Raw genomic sequence first — 16,906 nt, 5'->3', positions numbered from 1 at the left:
TTTGCTACCGCAACAAAGATGGCGCCGCTCAAGTGGCAGCAGGTAGCGGTAGCTCCGTCCGCTCTTTGTCGTTTTTGTGTTTTTGCTGCTTTTGCTGTTTTCTGTCTTATTGATTTGATTTGGTGATTCTTAATGATCCCATATACTTTGCTGTGTACTTTGTACTTTTGCTTTGTTGTTCTGTGGCCTTTGCGACATTGTATGAGTCAAGCAAATGCCCACCCTAATGAGATATCAGGCTTCAAACACAAAACACGATAGCTGCGATGTGCTCGATACGCTAGTTAATTGAATGCACTGGAGGATCGTTACGAGGAAATGACAAATACAATAAGTAGCCTGGTTTCCGTCACGTTGGGGGGCACCGATTGGTGCTTTTTACCTTTGTCTGGAGCTGAAAGGTTGGGGTCACTGCGGGGTAAAGTGGTGTCACCTATCAGATGAGGATTCGCTCTCTGCAAAGAAAACCAGTTATCATATCATAACCTTCCCAGAAATATGCAAAGAAATATACTCTAAACTCTGGTGTTTTTTTATTAATTCACAAACAAGACAGAGTTTGAGAAGCATTGAATATTATTGCAGAGGGGGGCTCATACATTATCGTTCTTGTGTGAATATCGGGCATGGGAAGCAAATATTTTTTAGTTTTTTCTATTGAAATAAAGCAAGGCTTCACGCTGGCCTTCGGTCACAAAAACACGCACAATATTACTTTGTTGCAGTCTTTGTTGTCACTATTTAACAAATAGCCTTGCTTTAAAAGACGAAAAAAATGGTATTACGCACAGATATTCATGAAGTTCAGCCACTTGCGTCATGATCACGTCTTAAAATGCTGGCTTACTGTGTATAAATATCAACTGTTTCCTAATACTTGCCTGCTAATCAGTAAACCTGCATCTAATGCATGTGTCAAAGTGGTGGCCCAGGGGCCAAATCTGGCCCGCCGCATCATTTTGTGTGGCCCGAGAAAGCAAATGATGAGTGCCAACTTTCTGTTTTATGATGAAATTCAAATGAAGATTGTAGATTATTTCCTGTTTCCTCATTTTAAATCAATAATTGCAAACAATTTGTACTAATTAGAATGTCCAAAAATGATCTATCGATTAGCACGATCGAGAAAGCTGTCAATTTATTAATCGATTAATTTTGGCAGCCTAGTTGGAAGACATAACGGCCCTCCGGATGTAATCGAAACTACCAGGTGGCCCGCGATAATAATAAAAAATGAGTTTGACACCCCTGATCTAACTTGTAACTGTCACAATGAAATTGATGAATAAAGTTATCCAATCCAAGACAAGAAAATGTAAACGGGCGCTATTATTTATTATATATTACTTACTGGGCAGAACCATTCTGCCCAGTAAGTAATTAAAATAATAACAAGTAAGGCTGGTGATTTGATTCATACATTCTGAATGGGTCTTCAAAATTTGATAATGTTGCCAGACTGCGATCTTCACGTTGAATATAGTATTTCAAAGTGCTGTTGAATATACATTTGATACGGCTGACATTGATGATATATGACGATGGCCGCTGCCGATTTCAAATTACAAGTCTGCGTTCGGCATTTCACGTATCAACAACGCAATTTAAACTGAATCCATGTGTTGTGAATAATAATAATAATAATACACAAGTAATCATTTCTGGTACCCACCAAAACGGCGTTCGATGGTGCAGCGCAGGAATGAAAAAAAGCCAAAAAGTTTGTCACACATGACACCAATCAGCCTCCTCTTCTTCTTCTGCAGTAAAAAGCGCAGGAATAAAAAAAAAAGCCAAAAAGTTTGTGTCACGTGACACCAATCAGCTTCTTCTTCTTCCACAGTAAAATGACGTGCGCTTTTCACATGCATAAACGTGTACATATATATCAGTGGCGGGCGGTGCATTTTCTGGTAGCGCCTTCAACGTATCAATCCAACCCTCAAAAACTATTTTATGGCTATAAAACCTCTACTGCAGCTACAGCTGCGACACATAAAAAATAATCAATAAATCAATGCACAAAAATGGGGTAAAATCCACTTCCTAGCAGCATTTCATGATTAAATACAAATACTGGAGCTTTTCACACATTAAAACCAGGCCAGGGGGCGATTTCCCCGGTAAAAAGACAGCGATGAACGTCAATGGCGTACGGGCAAACATTGCCCGAAAATGGGGTAAAATCCAGCCGAAAACAGCAATTACTGATTAAATACAAATACTGGAGCTTTTTAGACATCAGAACCGGGCCCGGAGTATCATTTCCCCGGTAAAAAGACAGCGATGAACGTCGATACGTCCATACGTGAAAAGACAAAAAATGCACTAAAATTAGGTCAAATCCACTTCCTAGCAGCATTTATTGACTGAATACAAATACTGGAGCTTTTGAGACATTACAACCAGGCCAGGGGGTTGATTTCCTTGGGAAAAGACAGCGATGAACGTCAATGGCAAAATGGCAAAAATTGCACTAAAATGGGGTAAAATACACATCCTAGCAGCATTTGGTGATTAAATACAAACACTGGAGCTTAAATACAAACACTGGAGCTTAAATACAAACACTGGAGCTTTTCAGATATATTATAGGAATATAGCCATATTTTACTCACCAAAAATCCTTTTTAACTGTACACAATATCCATCCTCCTTTCTTTCTTCCTTCTTTCCTATCGCCATCGAAGCTAATGATGAAAGTCGAGCCTGTCCTGTCATATTTCTGGCATAGTCCGTTTTGAAAATGGCTTTAAATCAACACAACAATATACTATTTGCTTGTGGAGCTAAGTTACCACACTGAAAGTGCCGCACACACCATTTTCCCGGCTGTAACAGGCTTGCTAGCTTCGGAGTTGACCGCCCTTTCTTAATGATGTCCATTTTTTCTGGAAAAGTCAGTCTGGAAAATAGCTTTGTGAGAGAAATCTGCAACAGAATCCATTTGTTTTTGCCACTGTCGGCCATGTGGGTGGAGTTTGCGATCTCTGGCTGCTTTGGCCCGCCTACTAGCCAATCATAGTTGCTGAAAGCAATGACATGTCCCAGCCAGCAAAATGCCAACGCCTATGAAAAATCATTGTGGGGTTGCCAATTCGAAATCTGATTGGTTAAAAGCAACAGTCTTGTTTAATGCAGCAGACCCCGCAGAACTGATTCTGAAGGCTTTGAGGGAGATCTGATCTGGCAACAAATACTGGCTGAAATGTGATTGGTTAAATGCTTCAATATGAAAACACACATCTGGAAGCAGTGCAACCAGGGGGGAAAGCAATGAAAGGAAGCTAACAGACCATTTGGGATAATAAGTATTGATGGACAAAATATAATATGATTCAGATATTTCTTAGGCCAGCAGAGAAGGCCTTGAAGGCCCTGACGGCCCGCCACTGATATATATATATATATATATATATATATATATATATATATATATATATATATATATATATATATATATATATATACACACACACATACTGTATCACTATATCACCTTTACACATGCATTCCTGCATATAAGATTGTCATTCACTTTTCCTAATACGAATTATTATATATTTTATATACATATATACATATGTACATTTATATACACACACACACACACACACACACACACACACACACATATATATATATATATATATATATATATATATATATATATATATATATATATATATATATATATATATATATATATATATATATATATATATATATATATATACATATACATATACATATATATGTACACATACATACACGTACTATATCACCTTTACAATGTTGATTAATACAACAAGCAACATTTACATTGGGCATTTTATTGAACGTGTAAATGTGTTAGCTTCATTAAAGCATGACCTTTTATTTTTCTACACTCACAAAACCCATAAAAGTTTGCACATTTATAATAATCATTTTGCTGCTTCAACATTACATTCAAAGCTGTAAATTGTTATAACTAAATTTTGTTAAAAACACAGTATTTACATAAATTGCAATACATTTTTTGTAATATTTGGCTTACTTACATTAATCTCATCACATAATTTACAAGTTTTCCACAAGTGATTAATGGGAATATTTCATGTTTAAAAAAAATAAAAAATACCAAAACTCAGGAAACAACGACCAAAATGAGACAAACAATACTAAAGCTAATCCCTTCCCACCCTATTGTCAAAAAAGCATAAGTGGACTCATGTTTGAGGAATATTTGATCCTCTATCATACATGAAGCAAGATTCACCGTCAAGAACAATGCGTGATTTACGCATTTTAAACAGCTCCGATGTCACTTTCTAATCGAGAATACATAACAGTACTTGTCGTGTTACTGACAGAATTGCAGACCTATGCTTAAGGTTATCAGTACATTAGAACATTTGGGGTTGTCAAAAATTCCCTTGGTTTCTTGGCACAAATTTTCAATGGGGGAAAAAAAAAGTGTTCCGACGTGCATTAAACTTTGGCACAATACTAGCCCGCCCATTTAATGTCATGCAATCTGGTCAAGGACAAGTCCGAGCTGTAAAGCATGCAAAATGCCAATATTTATCTTTGTGTTTGGTCCAACTTCCTTCAATGAAAAGTGCAAAGCTGATTAGGGGATGGGAGGTTTTCAGAGGGAAGCGGGTCGTGAAGGAAATTATTAGTTTCTGATGAAATAAACTTGAAAAGTTGCTGGTCTTGATGCGCTGAAGTTACTTTAAAAAAAAAATGCCTCTCAGTCGTACCGTGCGGATACAACTGTTGATCTTTAACTAGACTTTCGTCAAAGCCAAGCACCGTTTTTAGCCATACATGGTACAAATGTCCAATTGTTACAAAATGAACCAAGAAAAACGTGCAAGATTCACGGTCCCCAATACTTAAGGCAAAAACAATCCTCATACTAATATACATGACGCCTATCAAAACTGTTGTTTAAGTGTAAACACATGTAGTCCAGCTGTATAAAAACTAGGCTCCATTTTGGAAAAACTGCCTGTCGTTGATTGGAGCAGAGGTACAGGATCCTACACTGAAAAAAAATTCATCAAAGAACCAATATACAGGACACCTATCAAAACCGTTGTTGTTTTTAAGTGTAAACATATGTTAAGCTGTATCAAAAGTAGGTTCCGTTTTTCCTTTTTTGTTTTTTCTGCGTGTCGTTTATTGGAGCAGAGGAAGGGGAATCCTACACTGAAAAAAAAGTCATCAAAGAACCAATATACAGGACACCTATCAAAACTGTTGTTGTTTTTAAGTGTAAACATATGTTAAGCTATATCAAAAGTAGGTTCCGTTTTTCGTTTTTTCTGTGTGTCGTTGATTGGAGCAGAGGTACGGGATCCTACACTGAAAAAAGTAATCAAAGAACCAATATACAGGACACCTATCAAAACTGTTGTTGTTTTTAAGTGTAAACTTATGTTAAGCTGTATCAAAAGTAGGTTCCGTTTTTCGTTTTTTGTTTTTTCTGCGTGTCTTTTATTGGAGCGGAGGTTTAAAGGAACCTAAATCAAACAAAAACAAAAAATTGCGTGCCCAGTAGAAAAGTGCAAATAATGCCAGTGTGTTTCTTCCCCTCTCCCCTATAGCTGGGACACCTTGCGGGGCAGAGGCCTCGGTCTGGGGACGCGAGGGTCCGAGGTTCCGTCCAGCTTCACGCTGCCCGTGCGCAGCTGGTGAGGTTTGGGGGGCAGGGCGGGGGGTTCTGTCTGTGGCGGGATGGATAAACTGTGGGGTAACGGCACGGGCCTGCGCGGGTTGTTCCGTTCGTAGACGCTGTAAGGCGGCGGCGTCTTGTTCTCTCGCCGTAGGGGCTCGTCGGGGGCGGCGCCGGGCGTGGTGGCCGGCTGTTCCCCGGCGGGCAGCTCGGTACCCGACGCCTCCGAGACGCTGCAGCGGCTGAGGGAGGAAATTCCGCTGCTGTAGCTACCCGAGAGGACAGGCGAGTTGGAGACCAGGCTAGTGGAATGGCACTCGGTTGGCGAAGGAGTAAATGGGGGCACGGTGGCCTAGTGGAGACAGACAAATTGGTTTCAAAGCCGTACAGTACAGTTCTTGCTGTCCTTTCCCGACCCCAAGTCATCACAAGGACAGAACAAAACAGCCGTCACTTCCCACCGTCTCGGTCCTGTCTTAATCCAATTAGGTTTTACGTGAATTGACCGCAGGGAGGGGCTGATTTATGACCATCTCTGTTCCTATCGGTCTTAATGCAATTTAAACGGCGGTTGCTACTGTCGACCAAAGTTCTTCTACTATATATTGTACAAGACAGAAAGTCATTACATGGGTGCTTCTTTATGTTGCTAGAAATGTTATTGTCACTAAGAGTATTATTTCAGAGTCTTCATTCAGGGCACAGTTGTTTTTTTGTACTGTAATGCACTTCTATAGCAAGTTTCAGTTTATACACAATTATTTGATTTGGTGATTTGTAAATATTGAGTTGATGTGTGACTGTAAATTTGATGAAAGAAGAATGATAGGTACCGTATTTTCACGACTATATGGCGCATCGCATTTAAAGGCGCAGTGTCAGTAACGAGTGCTATTTCTGTATTTTACACACACACAGGATGCACCGTTTTTAAAGGCCACAATCCATTCGCAAATAGTAGCTAGCTAGTAGCTAGCGTAACTAGCCCGGCACTGCCTGCCACCCTTCGTAAAGCTGTGTTGATGTCGAGTCCAGGCCACAATCCATTCGCAAATAGTAGCTAGCGTAACTAGCCCGGCGCTGCCTGCCACCCTTCGTAAAGCTGTGTTGGTGCCGATGTCCACGCCAACATCTAGCGGCAGGAGTTATTTTGTAAATCGAGCCGGAATGACGGCGAGCACCAAATTAGTGTGCTCGCCGTCATACTGGTTGTATTGACAAAAGAACTATATATCCCAGCAGTCACTGCGCAGTACTTTTTCTACGGGAAAAATAGTAGAGTCGGGGGCTGCTTGCCATGAGAGCTGTAGAGGATGGTGTACCCTATCGACTGATTTATTTTATTTTATCATGATAACAATTTTAATATTGGTCCATATATAAGGCGCACTGGATTATAAGGCGGCCTGTCTATTTTGGAGAAAATTTAAGACTTTTAAGTGCGCCTTATAGTCGTGAAAATACGGTACGCTTTTACTCAGATGAAATCTCAAAATATCTTTTTTCAATGAGTTCGTTTTCTGATTATTAGACATTAAAAAAACATTTATTAAAAAAACATGTGACATTAATACACATGACTGTTTCCCATTCAGTTTTGTACTTATATGTTATACTTCATTCACCTACAATGACTCCAAATCCACACCCTCACCTCGTATTTATTCGCCTCATTGGCGGTCGATTTAAAGCCTATCGGCGAAAAAGCGGAACAACATAAACACCTCCTATTTGCTCCTTTTTGTTGAACACTACAGTAAATATTTACAGTGGTGTGTCATAGTCTGCTTGCCAGGCACAGGCATTGTGTGACTCCATCACCCCGCAGATAGCGGTATGCAAACAAACGCGGGCAGCTTTTGATTGACAGAGCACGAGCTGCCACTCACGCAGGGGGAGACGCTTTTCTCGCCTTTTTTTCCTCCTCCCTGCAAGCTGTCACCTGCGACAAAAGCGGCACTCTTCACCCTGTCGCTTGTGACGGGGGAAGAAAGGGGGGAGGGAGGGTGGTCTTGCCTCATTAAGAGCTCTGTCTGCACTTCCTAACGCTTTAGAGCACATTTATTAAGCGACTTAGAATAAACACATTTGTTTAAAATCAAAATGTTTATTATAGTAAAGGCGATTCACCATTTTTAATCCTTCCATTAATATGTTTCTATAATAGTAGTTATTGACTTATTATCAACTATCCCACTATATTTAAAAAAAAAATAAAATTATGTTAACAAATGAGTAACATTAAGAAGAAGGAATTATAACTAGGGACAGTGGATAATTTCATATTTGAATCCCGTGAGATCAATCGAGATCAATCTTGTTGTCATACACAGAATGAATTCAAAATGAGTATTTAGCACTAATTTATTCTCAAATTGAATCCAAATATTTGTATATGAATTTAAAATACGATGACAAGATGAGTCAACTGATATTAACTGCATGAATGGCATTATCATAGACGCCAATAGAAATATTTGTATTTCAAATGAAAATACAAGATGAATCACCTGAGATGAACTGCATTTAACCGCAATATCATGGGCTCAATTTTATAGTGAATTCAAAATTTGTATTTAGCCCTCATTTATCATCAAAGTCAATACAAGTGCTATACAGTGGTACCTTGACATACGAGTGGCCCGACATACGAGCAATTTGAGATATGGGTAAAATTTCGGGCAAATATTTATCTTGAGATACGAGACAATTTTTGATATACGAGCAGACAGCGGACGCTTGATGCTGCTCATAAAAACATCATGGCCACTGTCTCTCTCCCCGCAACTAACTTGTGTAATGTCTCTACGACCACTGGGCAGAGCGGTGCATTTTTTCAGTGTTTTTTTCCCGTTAGTCAGTGCGAATGGCGTATATACTACTTACTACTTCTCGTTGGCAAGTGGTCGTGCGTTATCCTATTGTGAGGACATTTGTGTGCATCATTTTGGGAATATTTTGAAGGGAATACAACAGCAAACAACCCTCGATATTGACTGAAAGTCAGTGTGGAGGCAGGGCAAAAAGAGCCAATCTGGGAGAAGAAAGGTATCAAAATGTCAAACAAAATTAGAATTAGGTTTAGTGTTAGGTTCGATTAAACTTATTTTTGAGTGTGTCTGCATCGTAATCCAAGTTCATTTAAATTTGTTTGTTATGTTACGAGCGTGTTGCCATGCAAAAAGCTTTAGTATACTATTAAACCACTAGTTATTTGATACTTTGTTAATAGATGGCGAATTAGAACAAATAAAACATTTTTTTTCCAATCCAGTATCCTGTTTTGGGTGTTTTTTCAGAGGGTTGGAACAAATTAATGTGTTTTCAGTTCATTCCAATGGGAAACGTTCATTTGAGTTGCGAGAAAATCGACATACGAGCTCAGTCCCGGAACGAATTAAGCTCGTATCTCGAGGTACCACTGTAGTTCAAAAAAAAAATTTCGTTAGACATATCGATTCACATGAACTCATCAAGAATGAGTCAAGGCACCAACTTGTTTTTCGATCAAATCTGAACAACCAGCTCGAATTTGGCAAGTATATCAATCAAAACTGTAGTTCTGACCTCATATTGGCAATTCTTTTTAAAGGACATCAATAGATTGGGAAAACAAGGTCACCAGAAAAACTACCAACCTTCTGAGGCGACCTGGACATGAAAACGGGCGACTGCGACCTCATGTTTTTCGCCGACGAGCCTGCGTGGCGAGAAGCAGAGATGGAGAGAAGACGGTGAAATGAGGGCAAATTCAAATGGTGTGCGCCCACCAGTACCGCGTGACGCAGCGTGACTCATGCAAACAACCGCACGCGCGCCTCCGAGAAGGCCCCGTGGCTTTAAGCGTGAATGAATCAAATGGTTGGCGATGTCGTGCGGGTCCTCAGGGCGGCCTTAAATGCTTTTTAGACACGGAACAGCTGCTGTCGCCGTTTGCAATAAGCATCTGTTTACCACCCTGCTGGGCCAAATAAGTCAAAAAACGGTTCAAAAGTGCATTTCTTAAAGGAGAATGATCAAAGAAATAGATGTGGGCATGGCAGTCAGTTTAGCTTTAGTTTAGTTAAGGCTGTGTGTTTCGCTAAATGACAGAAATGGCGTGACAGTGTCAAAATGACAAATTACAGTCTGTATTTTAAAGTGGCGGTCCGTGCATTTTCTCGTAGCGCCTTCAACGGGTAAAATCCACTTCCTAGCAGCATTTAATGATTAAATACAAATACTGGAGCTTTTCAGACATTACAACCGGGCCAGGGGGGGTGATTTTCCCGGGAAAAGACAGCGATGGACGTCAATGGCGAAACGGCAAAAATTGCACTAAAATGGGGTAAAATCCACTTCCTAGCAGCATTTAGTGATTAAATACAAACACTGGAGCTTTTCAGATATCATAACCGGGCCCACAATTGAAATATTATTTAGGAATATAGCCATATTTTACTCACCAAAAATCCTTTTTAACTGTACACAATATCCATCCTCCTTTCTTCCTTCCTTCTTTTCTATCGCCATCGAAGCTAACGCTGTAAGTCGAGCCTGTCCAGTCTTATTTCTGCCATAGTCCGTCATGAAAATGGCTTTAAATCAACACGACAATATATTTGCTTGTGCAACCCGCTCCAGATACAGTTTGGTAGCTCTGGCTAATCACTAGCCAATCATAGTTGGTGAAAGCGATGACATATCCCTCCGCCTGCGACAATACATTGTCGTGTTGCCAACTTGAAATCTGATTGGTTAAAGCAACAGTCTTATGGACACTTGTTTAATGCAGCAGAGCCTGCAGAACTGATTGTGAAGGCCTTGAGGCAGATTTCTGACCCTGGCAACAAATAATGGCTGAAATGTGATTGGTTAAATGCTTCAATATGAAAACACACATCTGGAAGCAGTTTTACGTTTTGTTTCATTGAGTTTTTGGGAGTTTTTCATAGTAGGCTTCTTATAAGCATATTAAGAGAAAATCGAAAAACTATGGCGAATTTTTGCCATTTTCAAAGTTTGTGCATAACATTATTCCGAAAGGGGTCGCTGCTAAAGATGTTTGAAATTCAAACACGTTTTTATAGGCATTTTCTCCTATTTGTAGGATTTTTCAAATGGTTTGTGACTTCAAATTACTTTGTAGCCTAAAGTTGATAAGTCATTCTGAAATACAATGTGGTTTTTGCTACAATCCGCTACATTTTCTGGAGTAGAATACCTGTATAGAGTGGCCTGGGAGGGATGGGAGGACAAAGCAGTTTGCCGACAGGGTCAGAGAAGGACGGCTTGCCCTCTTTGACGCTGTCCAAGCTCCAGCTACTGGGCGTGGGTCGCACTTTTGATGACACACGGACACATCACAATCACCATCACAACAGCAAAATGGCAAACACATGCACAAAAACAATGTGGAAATCATGCGTATTGAGGATGAGGACTGCAATGGAAACATGGAAACAAATAAAACTACCAAAAACAGAAAGAATACTGCAAAAAATTATAACAATGTTCTAGTACTGCTAAATGAAAGCAAAACAACATGCGAAAATTTGACGAAGCTTTACTCAACTAAGATAATATATAATACAGTGGTACGTCGACATACGAGTGGCCCGACATACGAGCAATTTGAGATACGAGTCAAATTTCGGGCAAATATTTATCTTGAGATACGAGACAAATTTTGATATACGAGAGGACAGCGGACGCGAGATGCTGCTCATAAGAACATCATGGCCACTGTCTCTCTCCACGCAACTCCCTCGGGTAATGTCTCTGGTCACAACTCCCTCTTTGTAATGTCTCTGCGAGCACTGGGCGGAGCGTTGCATTTTTTCAGTGTTTTTTTCCCGTTAGTCAGTGCGAATGGCGTAAATACTACTTCTTGTTGGCAAGTGGTCGTGTGTTATCCTATTGTGAGGACATTTCTGTGCATCATTTTGGGAATATTTTGAAGGTAAAACAAAAGCAAACAACCCTCGATAGGTTGCATCTGAAAGTCAGTGTGGAGGCGGGGCAAAAAGAGCCAACCCGGGAGAAGAAAGGTATCCAAATGTCAAACAAAATTAGAATTAAGTTTAGTGTTAGATTCGATTAAACTTATTTTTGAGTGTCTGCATCGTAATCCAAGTAAATTTAAATTTGTTTATGTTATGTTACGAGCGCATTGCCGTGCAAAAAGTCCCCCCTCCCTCCCCAATCTCTCCCCCTTCGAAATCCGTATAATTTTAGTAATATTAAACACATTTTAGTAATATTAAACCACGAGTTGTGTTACTTTGTTAATAGATGGCGAATTAGAACAAATAAAACATTTTTTTTCCAATCCAATATCCTGTTTTTGGTGTTTTTTCAAAGGGTTGGAACAAATTAATTAGTTTTTAGTTCATTTCAATGGGAAACGTTCGTTTGAGTTACGAGAATATCAACATACGAGCTCAGTCCCGGAACGAATTAAGCTCGTATCTCGAGGTACCACTGTAAATGGAACTACTGTATACACTAAGTATTCACATATGTAAACACAAAGAAACACATTTAAGAGGAACGGGGTTTGTTGTCACAGGGGTTGGTTGTTCTACTTGATAAAACAACCAGATGGCTACCGTTTTTGGGGGGGGTTCACTTTCCATTGTTTTGGGCTACAATACATTTCTTGTAATCATTTCGAGATGTTCCTGTGAACACGTACTAATTATAAATTCGTAATCGACAATTAGAAACTGTCACTTCACGCAGTCGATGTGATCGCAGGTTTTCCGCCAATTTTCGCACTTGCGTTCTTTCGCCGTAATTACAGCGTATGCAACGGAAATGTGTGAAGTTTCAATATTTTGCGGCGGCGCTTTCCCTTTCGCGGGAAACGATGAACATCCGAGATTCGTCTCGACACCTCGCTTCCGTTGCTGTGGCTAATTATTTCACAGGCTAATCCAATCCTGCTCGTGTTTTCTTCAGTAAGGCGCTCGTGAACCCAGAAAACACAAGATCCACGCACCTAACGAGCTAAATAGAGAAACAAACTAAAAGCCTTGGGATTTGCTCTTAGATGCGCATTCATATTTATGAATTCCACACCACTCCGCCAAGTCTGACATTGTATGAGTCAAGCAAATGCCCACCCTAATGAGATATCGGGCTTCAAACACAAAACACGATAGCTGCGATGTGCTCGATACGCTAGTTAATTGAATGCACTGGAGGATCGTTACGAGGAAATGACAAATACAATAAGTAGTCTGGTTTCCGTCACTTTGGGGGGCACCGATTGGTGCTTTTTACCTTTGTCTGGAGCTGAAAGGTTGGGGTCACTGCGGGGTAAAGTGGTGTCACCTATCAGATGAGGATTCGCTCTCTGCAAAGAAAACCAGTTATCATATCATAACCTTCCCAGAAATATGCAAAGAAATATACTCTAAACTCTGGTGGTTTTTTTAATTAATTCACAAACAAGACAGAGTTTGAGAAGCATTGAATATTATTGCAGAGGGGGGCTCATATGTTATCGTACTTGTGTGAATATCGGGCATGGGAAGCAAATATTTTTTAGTTTTTTCTATTGAAATAAAGCAAGGCTTCATGCTGGCCTTCGGTCACAAAAACACGCACAGTATTACTTTGTTGCAGTCTTTGTTGTCACTATTTAACAAATAGCCTTGCTTTAAAAGACGAAAAAAATGGTATTACGCACAGATATTCATATATTCATGAAGTTCAGCCCTTGTGCAACTTCAAACAAGATATTTTGGTGCAAATAATTCTTCTTTTCAATTTGTTGCCGGATAGATACAAAGCCCCCCCCCCCCAAAGATCATTTCACTGGCGAGAAGGTTCATTGGTATTCCAGAAATGACTTTGAAACCACAACCAAGGATGGTGTGAGGTTCACCACTTTGTAAAAGTCAGAAATCCAACTAGAAAATGAAATTTATGGAGAAATAGCACTAGATAGTTCCTGTGGATTTTGCACTTGTGGCTGATTTTAGGTTGCTATCTTCCTTTTGATTTTGAGGCAATTCCAGACAGCTTTCTGTGATTTTCGAGCAATTCTGGGCCACTTGCCGATGACGCCTTGATTCCAGGTCAGTTTCTCTGGAGTTTGGAACACATCCTGATGATTTTGGGTACTTTCCAAATAAATTCCTGTTGATTTCTCCTCATTTCCAAGTCACTTTCTCTTCATTTTGCGTCATGATCACGTCTTAAAATGCTGGCTTACCGTGTATAAATATCAACTGTTTCCTAATACTTGCCTGCTAATCAGTAAACCTGCATCTCATGTATAAATGTAAGTGTTTAATATGTGAATACTAACCTGCGCGGGGTCCAGTGGGTTGGGGAAAATGGCGCTAACGGGCCTCTCTCTTGGAGATAGGCAGGCATTTTCTCTGGAGTGCTTGTGTTTCTCGGCCATCTGCGGTGAACCTGCAGTGGTGGAGAGGCGTTAGACCACATGTGTCAAAGTGGCGGCCCGGGGGCCAAATCTGGCCCGCCGCATCATTTTGTGTGGCCCGGGAAAGTAAATTATGAATGCCGACTTTCTGTTTTAGGATCAAATTAAAATGAAGAGTATAGATGTATATTAAATTTCCTGATTTCCCCCCTTTAAAATCAATAATTGTAATTTTTTAATCCATTTTTTCTGTGTTTTTAGTTCAAAAATCATTTTGTAAAATGTAAAAATACATTAAAAAAAGCTAAAATAAACATTGTTTTAGATCTATAAAAAACTGAATATTCAGGGCTTTTAATCCAGTTCTTTTAATCCATTTATAAAAAATATATCTAAATATTATATCTAAAATGGTCCGGCCCACATGAAATCGAGTTGACGTTAACGCGGCCCGCGAACCAACCCGAGTCTGACACCCTTGCTTTAGACCACAGGTGTCAGTGGCGGCCCAGGGGCCAAATTTGGCCCGCCGCATCATTTTGTTTGGCCCGGGAAATTAAATCATGAGTGCCGACTTTCTGTTTTAGGATCAAATTAAAATGAAGAGTATAGATGTATATAAAATTTCCTGATTTTCCCCCTTTTAAATCAATAATTGTAATTTTTTAATCCACCTGCTGCAAAACTGTTCAACGCTTCTTCTCACACTCGGGTTCAGATAAGAACACCCGAGCAATAAGTCACGGCGGGCTTTATGGCAAGCCAGAGGCCACATTTATAAGGGCACCGGCGGCTGCTCGCCAAAGGGGAGCGTATTCGCACCTATAAACGTCGCCGTACGTATATTCAGTCTTTTTATGATTCGGATCAGGCAGAAATATAGGGTAATAACAACCAGGGAGAGAAGGCCTGGGATATTCAGCGGACTTTGAGGTTTAGCTAGGAGTTGTGCCCGTGTACGCCGTCTCGCTCTGGAATTTCTTCACTTTGTATTTATCCGATTTCTATGAATATCACTACAGTGGTACCTCGACATGCGAGTGGCCCGACAGACGAGAAATTTGAGATACGAGTAAAATTTCAAATATTTATCTTGAGATACAAGACAAATTTTGATATACGGGCAGACAGCGGACGCGAGATGCTGCTCATAAGAACATCATGGCCACTGTCTCTCTCCCCGCAACTCCCTCGTGTAATGTCTCTGGTCGCAACTCCCTCTTTGTAATGTCTCTGCGAGCACTGGGTGGAGCGTTGCATTTTTTCAGTGTTTTTTTTCCCCGTTAGTCATTGCGAATGGCGAGGCGATCGCTAACACGAGTTATATAGGAATATTTTGAAGGGAATACAACAGCAAACTACCATCGATAGGTTGCATCTGAAAGTCAGTGTGGAGGCGGGGCAAACAGAGCCATCCCGGCCGGGAGAAGAAAGGTATAAAAATGTAAAACAAAATTAGAATTAAGTTTAGTGTAAGGTTAGATTAAATTTATTTTTCAGTGTGTCTGCATCGTAATCCAAGTTCATTTAAACTTGTTTATGTTACGTTACGAGCGTATTGCCATGCAAAAAGTCTCCCCCCTCTCTCTACCCTCCGCGAAATCAGTCTAATTTTAGTACTATTAAACACATTTTAGTAATATTAAACCACTAGTTATGTGTTACGTTGTTAATAGATGGCGAATTAGAAGAAATAAATAAAAAATTCCAATCCAATATCCTGTTTTTGGTGTTTTTTCAGAGGGTTGGAACGAATTAATTTCAAATGGGAAACGTTCGTTTGAGTGACGAGAAAATCGACATATGAGCTCAGTCCCGGAACGAATTAAGCTCGTATCTCGAGGTACCACTGTATTGGTTCTTGAGTTATCCAGGAAGAAATTTAAAAATTTTAAAAAACTTACCACGGGCACTGGAGGGCGCTGAGCTGGTGACGTTGGGTGAGGCGGAGTGATTGGAACTCAGGCTCGAGGTAGACGGACTGGGCTAAAAAAAAAAAAAAAAAAAAAAACCATGGTTGATGAGAAAGGCTAAATAAAACGCGACAAAAGGAAAGCAGTACATTTGGTTGCTGTGAATTGAGGTTGACACCCCCTTTTTAAACTTTTCTCAAAGTATACCTGCATGTTGAAGACTTCATCTGAGCTTTCCGACTGTCCGGTAATATTGCTGACCTCGTTGGACGCCTGAGAGGACAGCGAGGACGAGGAGTAGCGGTTTGCCGCCGGGTAGCTGAGGAGACTGAAAGAGAAGCAAAATTGAGAAATGTGTTAAAAAAAGAAAGCAAAAGGTAAATAAGTCTTTCATATTTCGCCATGTGAATGACTCACCGAGATGAAGGGAGAGCCATAGGGAGAGAAAAGGAGAAGAAAAACAGATAAATGAATGGAAAGGTCAGATTAGGTAGAGTTGTCTAAGTCGAGGCTCGGTTTTCCTGTTTTTCTTTTGAAATTTCTGCACTCCTCAATCAAAGAAGGAGCACTACAGAAACTAGATCACATCACCTGATATAAATATATATTTAAAAATTACAATATATTTTTTTTACAAATGAAAGATTTTTGAGGATAAATTGATTTTTTAAATACATCAAAAATAAGAAATAGAAAACAAATATTGACAGGTTTTTCCCTTTTCCCATCAGATAAAATAACATAAAAATCTCACAGTTTTCCCCAATTCAAAAGAATCTAAAACAAGGGTGTCAGACTCGGGTTGGTTCGTGGGCCGCTTTAACGTCAACTTGATTTCACATGGGCCGGACCATTTTAGATATAATATTTAGATTTTTTTTTTAATAAATTGACTAAAAGAACTGGATTAAAAGCCCTGAATATTCAGTTTTTTATAGATCTATAACAATG

General features: G+C 39.8%; 1 protein-coding gene and 1 long non-coding RNA gene across 2 annotated transcripts in view; both read right to left on the bottom strand.

Annotated features, from left to right (window-relative positions):
* The window catches only part of LOC144068769 (uncharacterized), a 138,222-nt gene extending 136,395 nt beyond the window's left edge, over nucleotides 1–1,827 (bottom strand). Inside the window, exons 1-2 of the long non-coding RNA XR_013298304.1 lie at nucleotides 1,673–1,827; nucleotides 383–455 (exon numbers count right to left, since the gene is read on the bottom strand). This is a non-coding gene — a long non-coding RNA (uncharacterized LOC144068769). The remainder of the gene's footprint in view (nucleotides 1–382; nucleotides 456–1,672) is intronic.
* Nucleotides 1,828–3,813: 1,986 nt separating this feature from the next.
* dock4b (dedicator of cytokinesis 4b) overlaps nucleotides 3,814–16,906 on the bottom strand; it is a 92,618-nt gene continuing 79,525 nt past the window's right edge. The window contains exons 46-52 of the mRNA XM_077593536.1: nucleotides 16,163–16,283; nucleotides 15,947–16,028; nucleotides 13,965–14,074; nucleotides 12,932–13,004; nucleotides 10,869–10,985; nucleotides 9,304–9,365; nucleotides 3,814–6,017 (exon numbers count right to left, since the gene is read on the bottom strand). Coding sequence (XP_077449662.1) covers nucleotides 5,592–6,017; nucleotides 9,304–9,365; nucleotides 10,869–10,985; nucleotides 12,932–13,004; nucleotides 13,965–14,074; nucleotides 15,947–16,028; nucleotides 16,163–16,283 — 991 coding nt within the window. The 3' untranslated portion in view covers nucleotides 3,814–5,591. The remainder of the gene's footprint in view (nucleotides 6,018–9,303; nucleotides 9,366–10,868; nucleotides 10,986–12,931; nucleotides 13,005–13,964; nucleotides 14,075–15,946; nucleotides 16,029–16,162; nucleotides 16,284–16,906) is intronic.

The sequence above is a fragment of the Stigmatopora argus genome, chromosome 23, assembly GCF_051989625.1.
Source record: "Stigmatopora argus isolate UIUO_Sarg chromosome 23, RoL_Sarg_1.0, whole genome shotgun sequence".
Lineage (NCBI taxonomy): Eukaryota > Metazoa > Chordata > Actinopteri > Syngnathiformes > Syngnathidae > Stigmatopora > Stigmatopora argus.
This window is presented reverse-complemented; position numbering and strand designations above follow the sequence as displayed.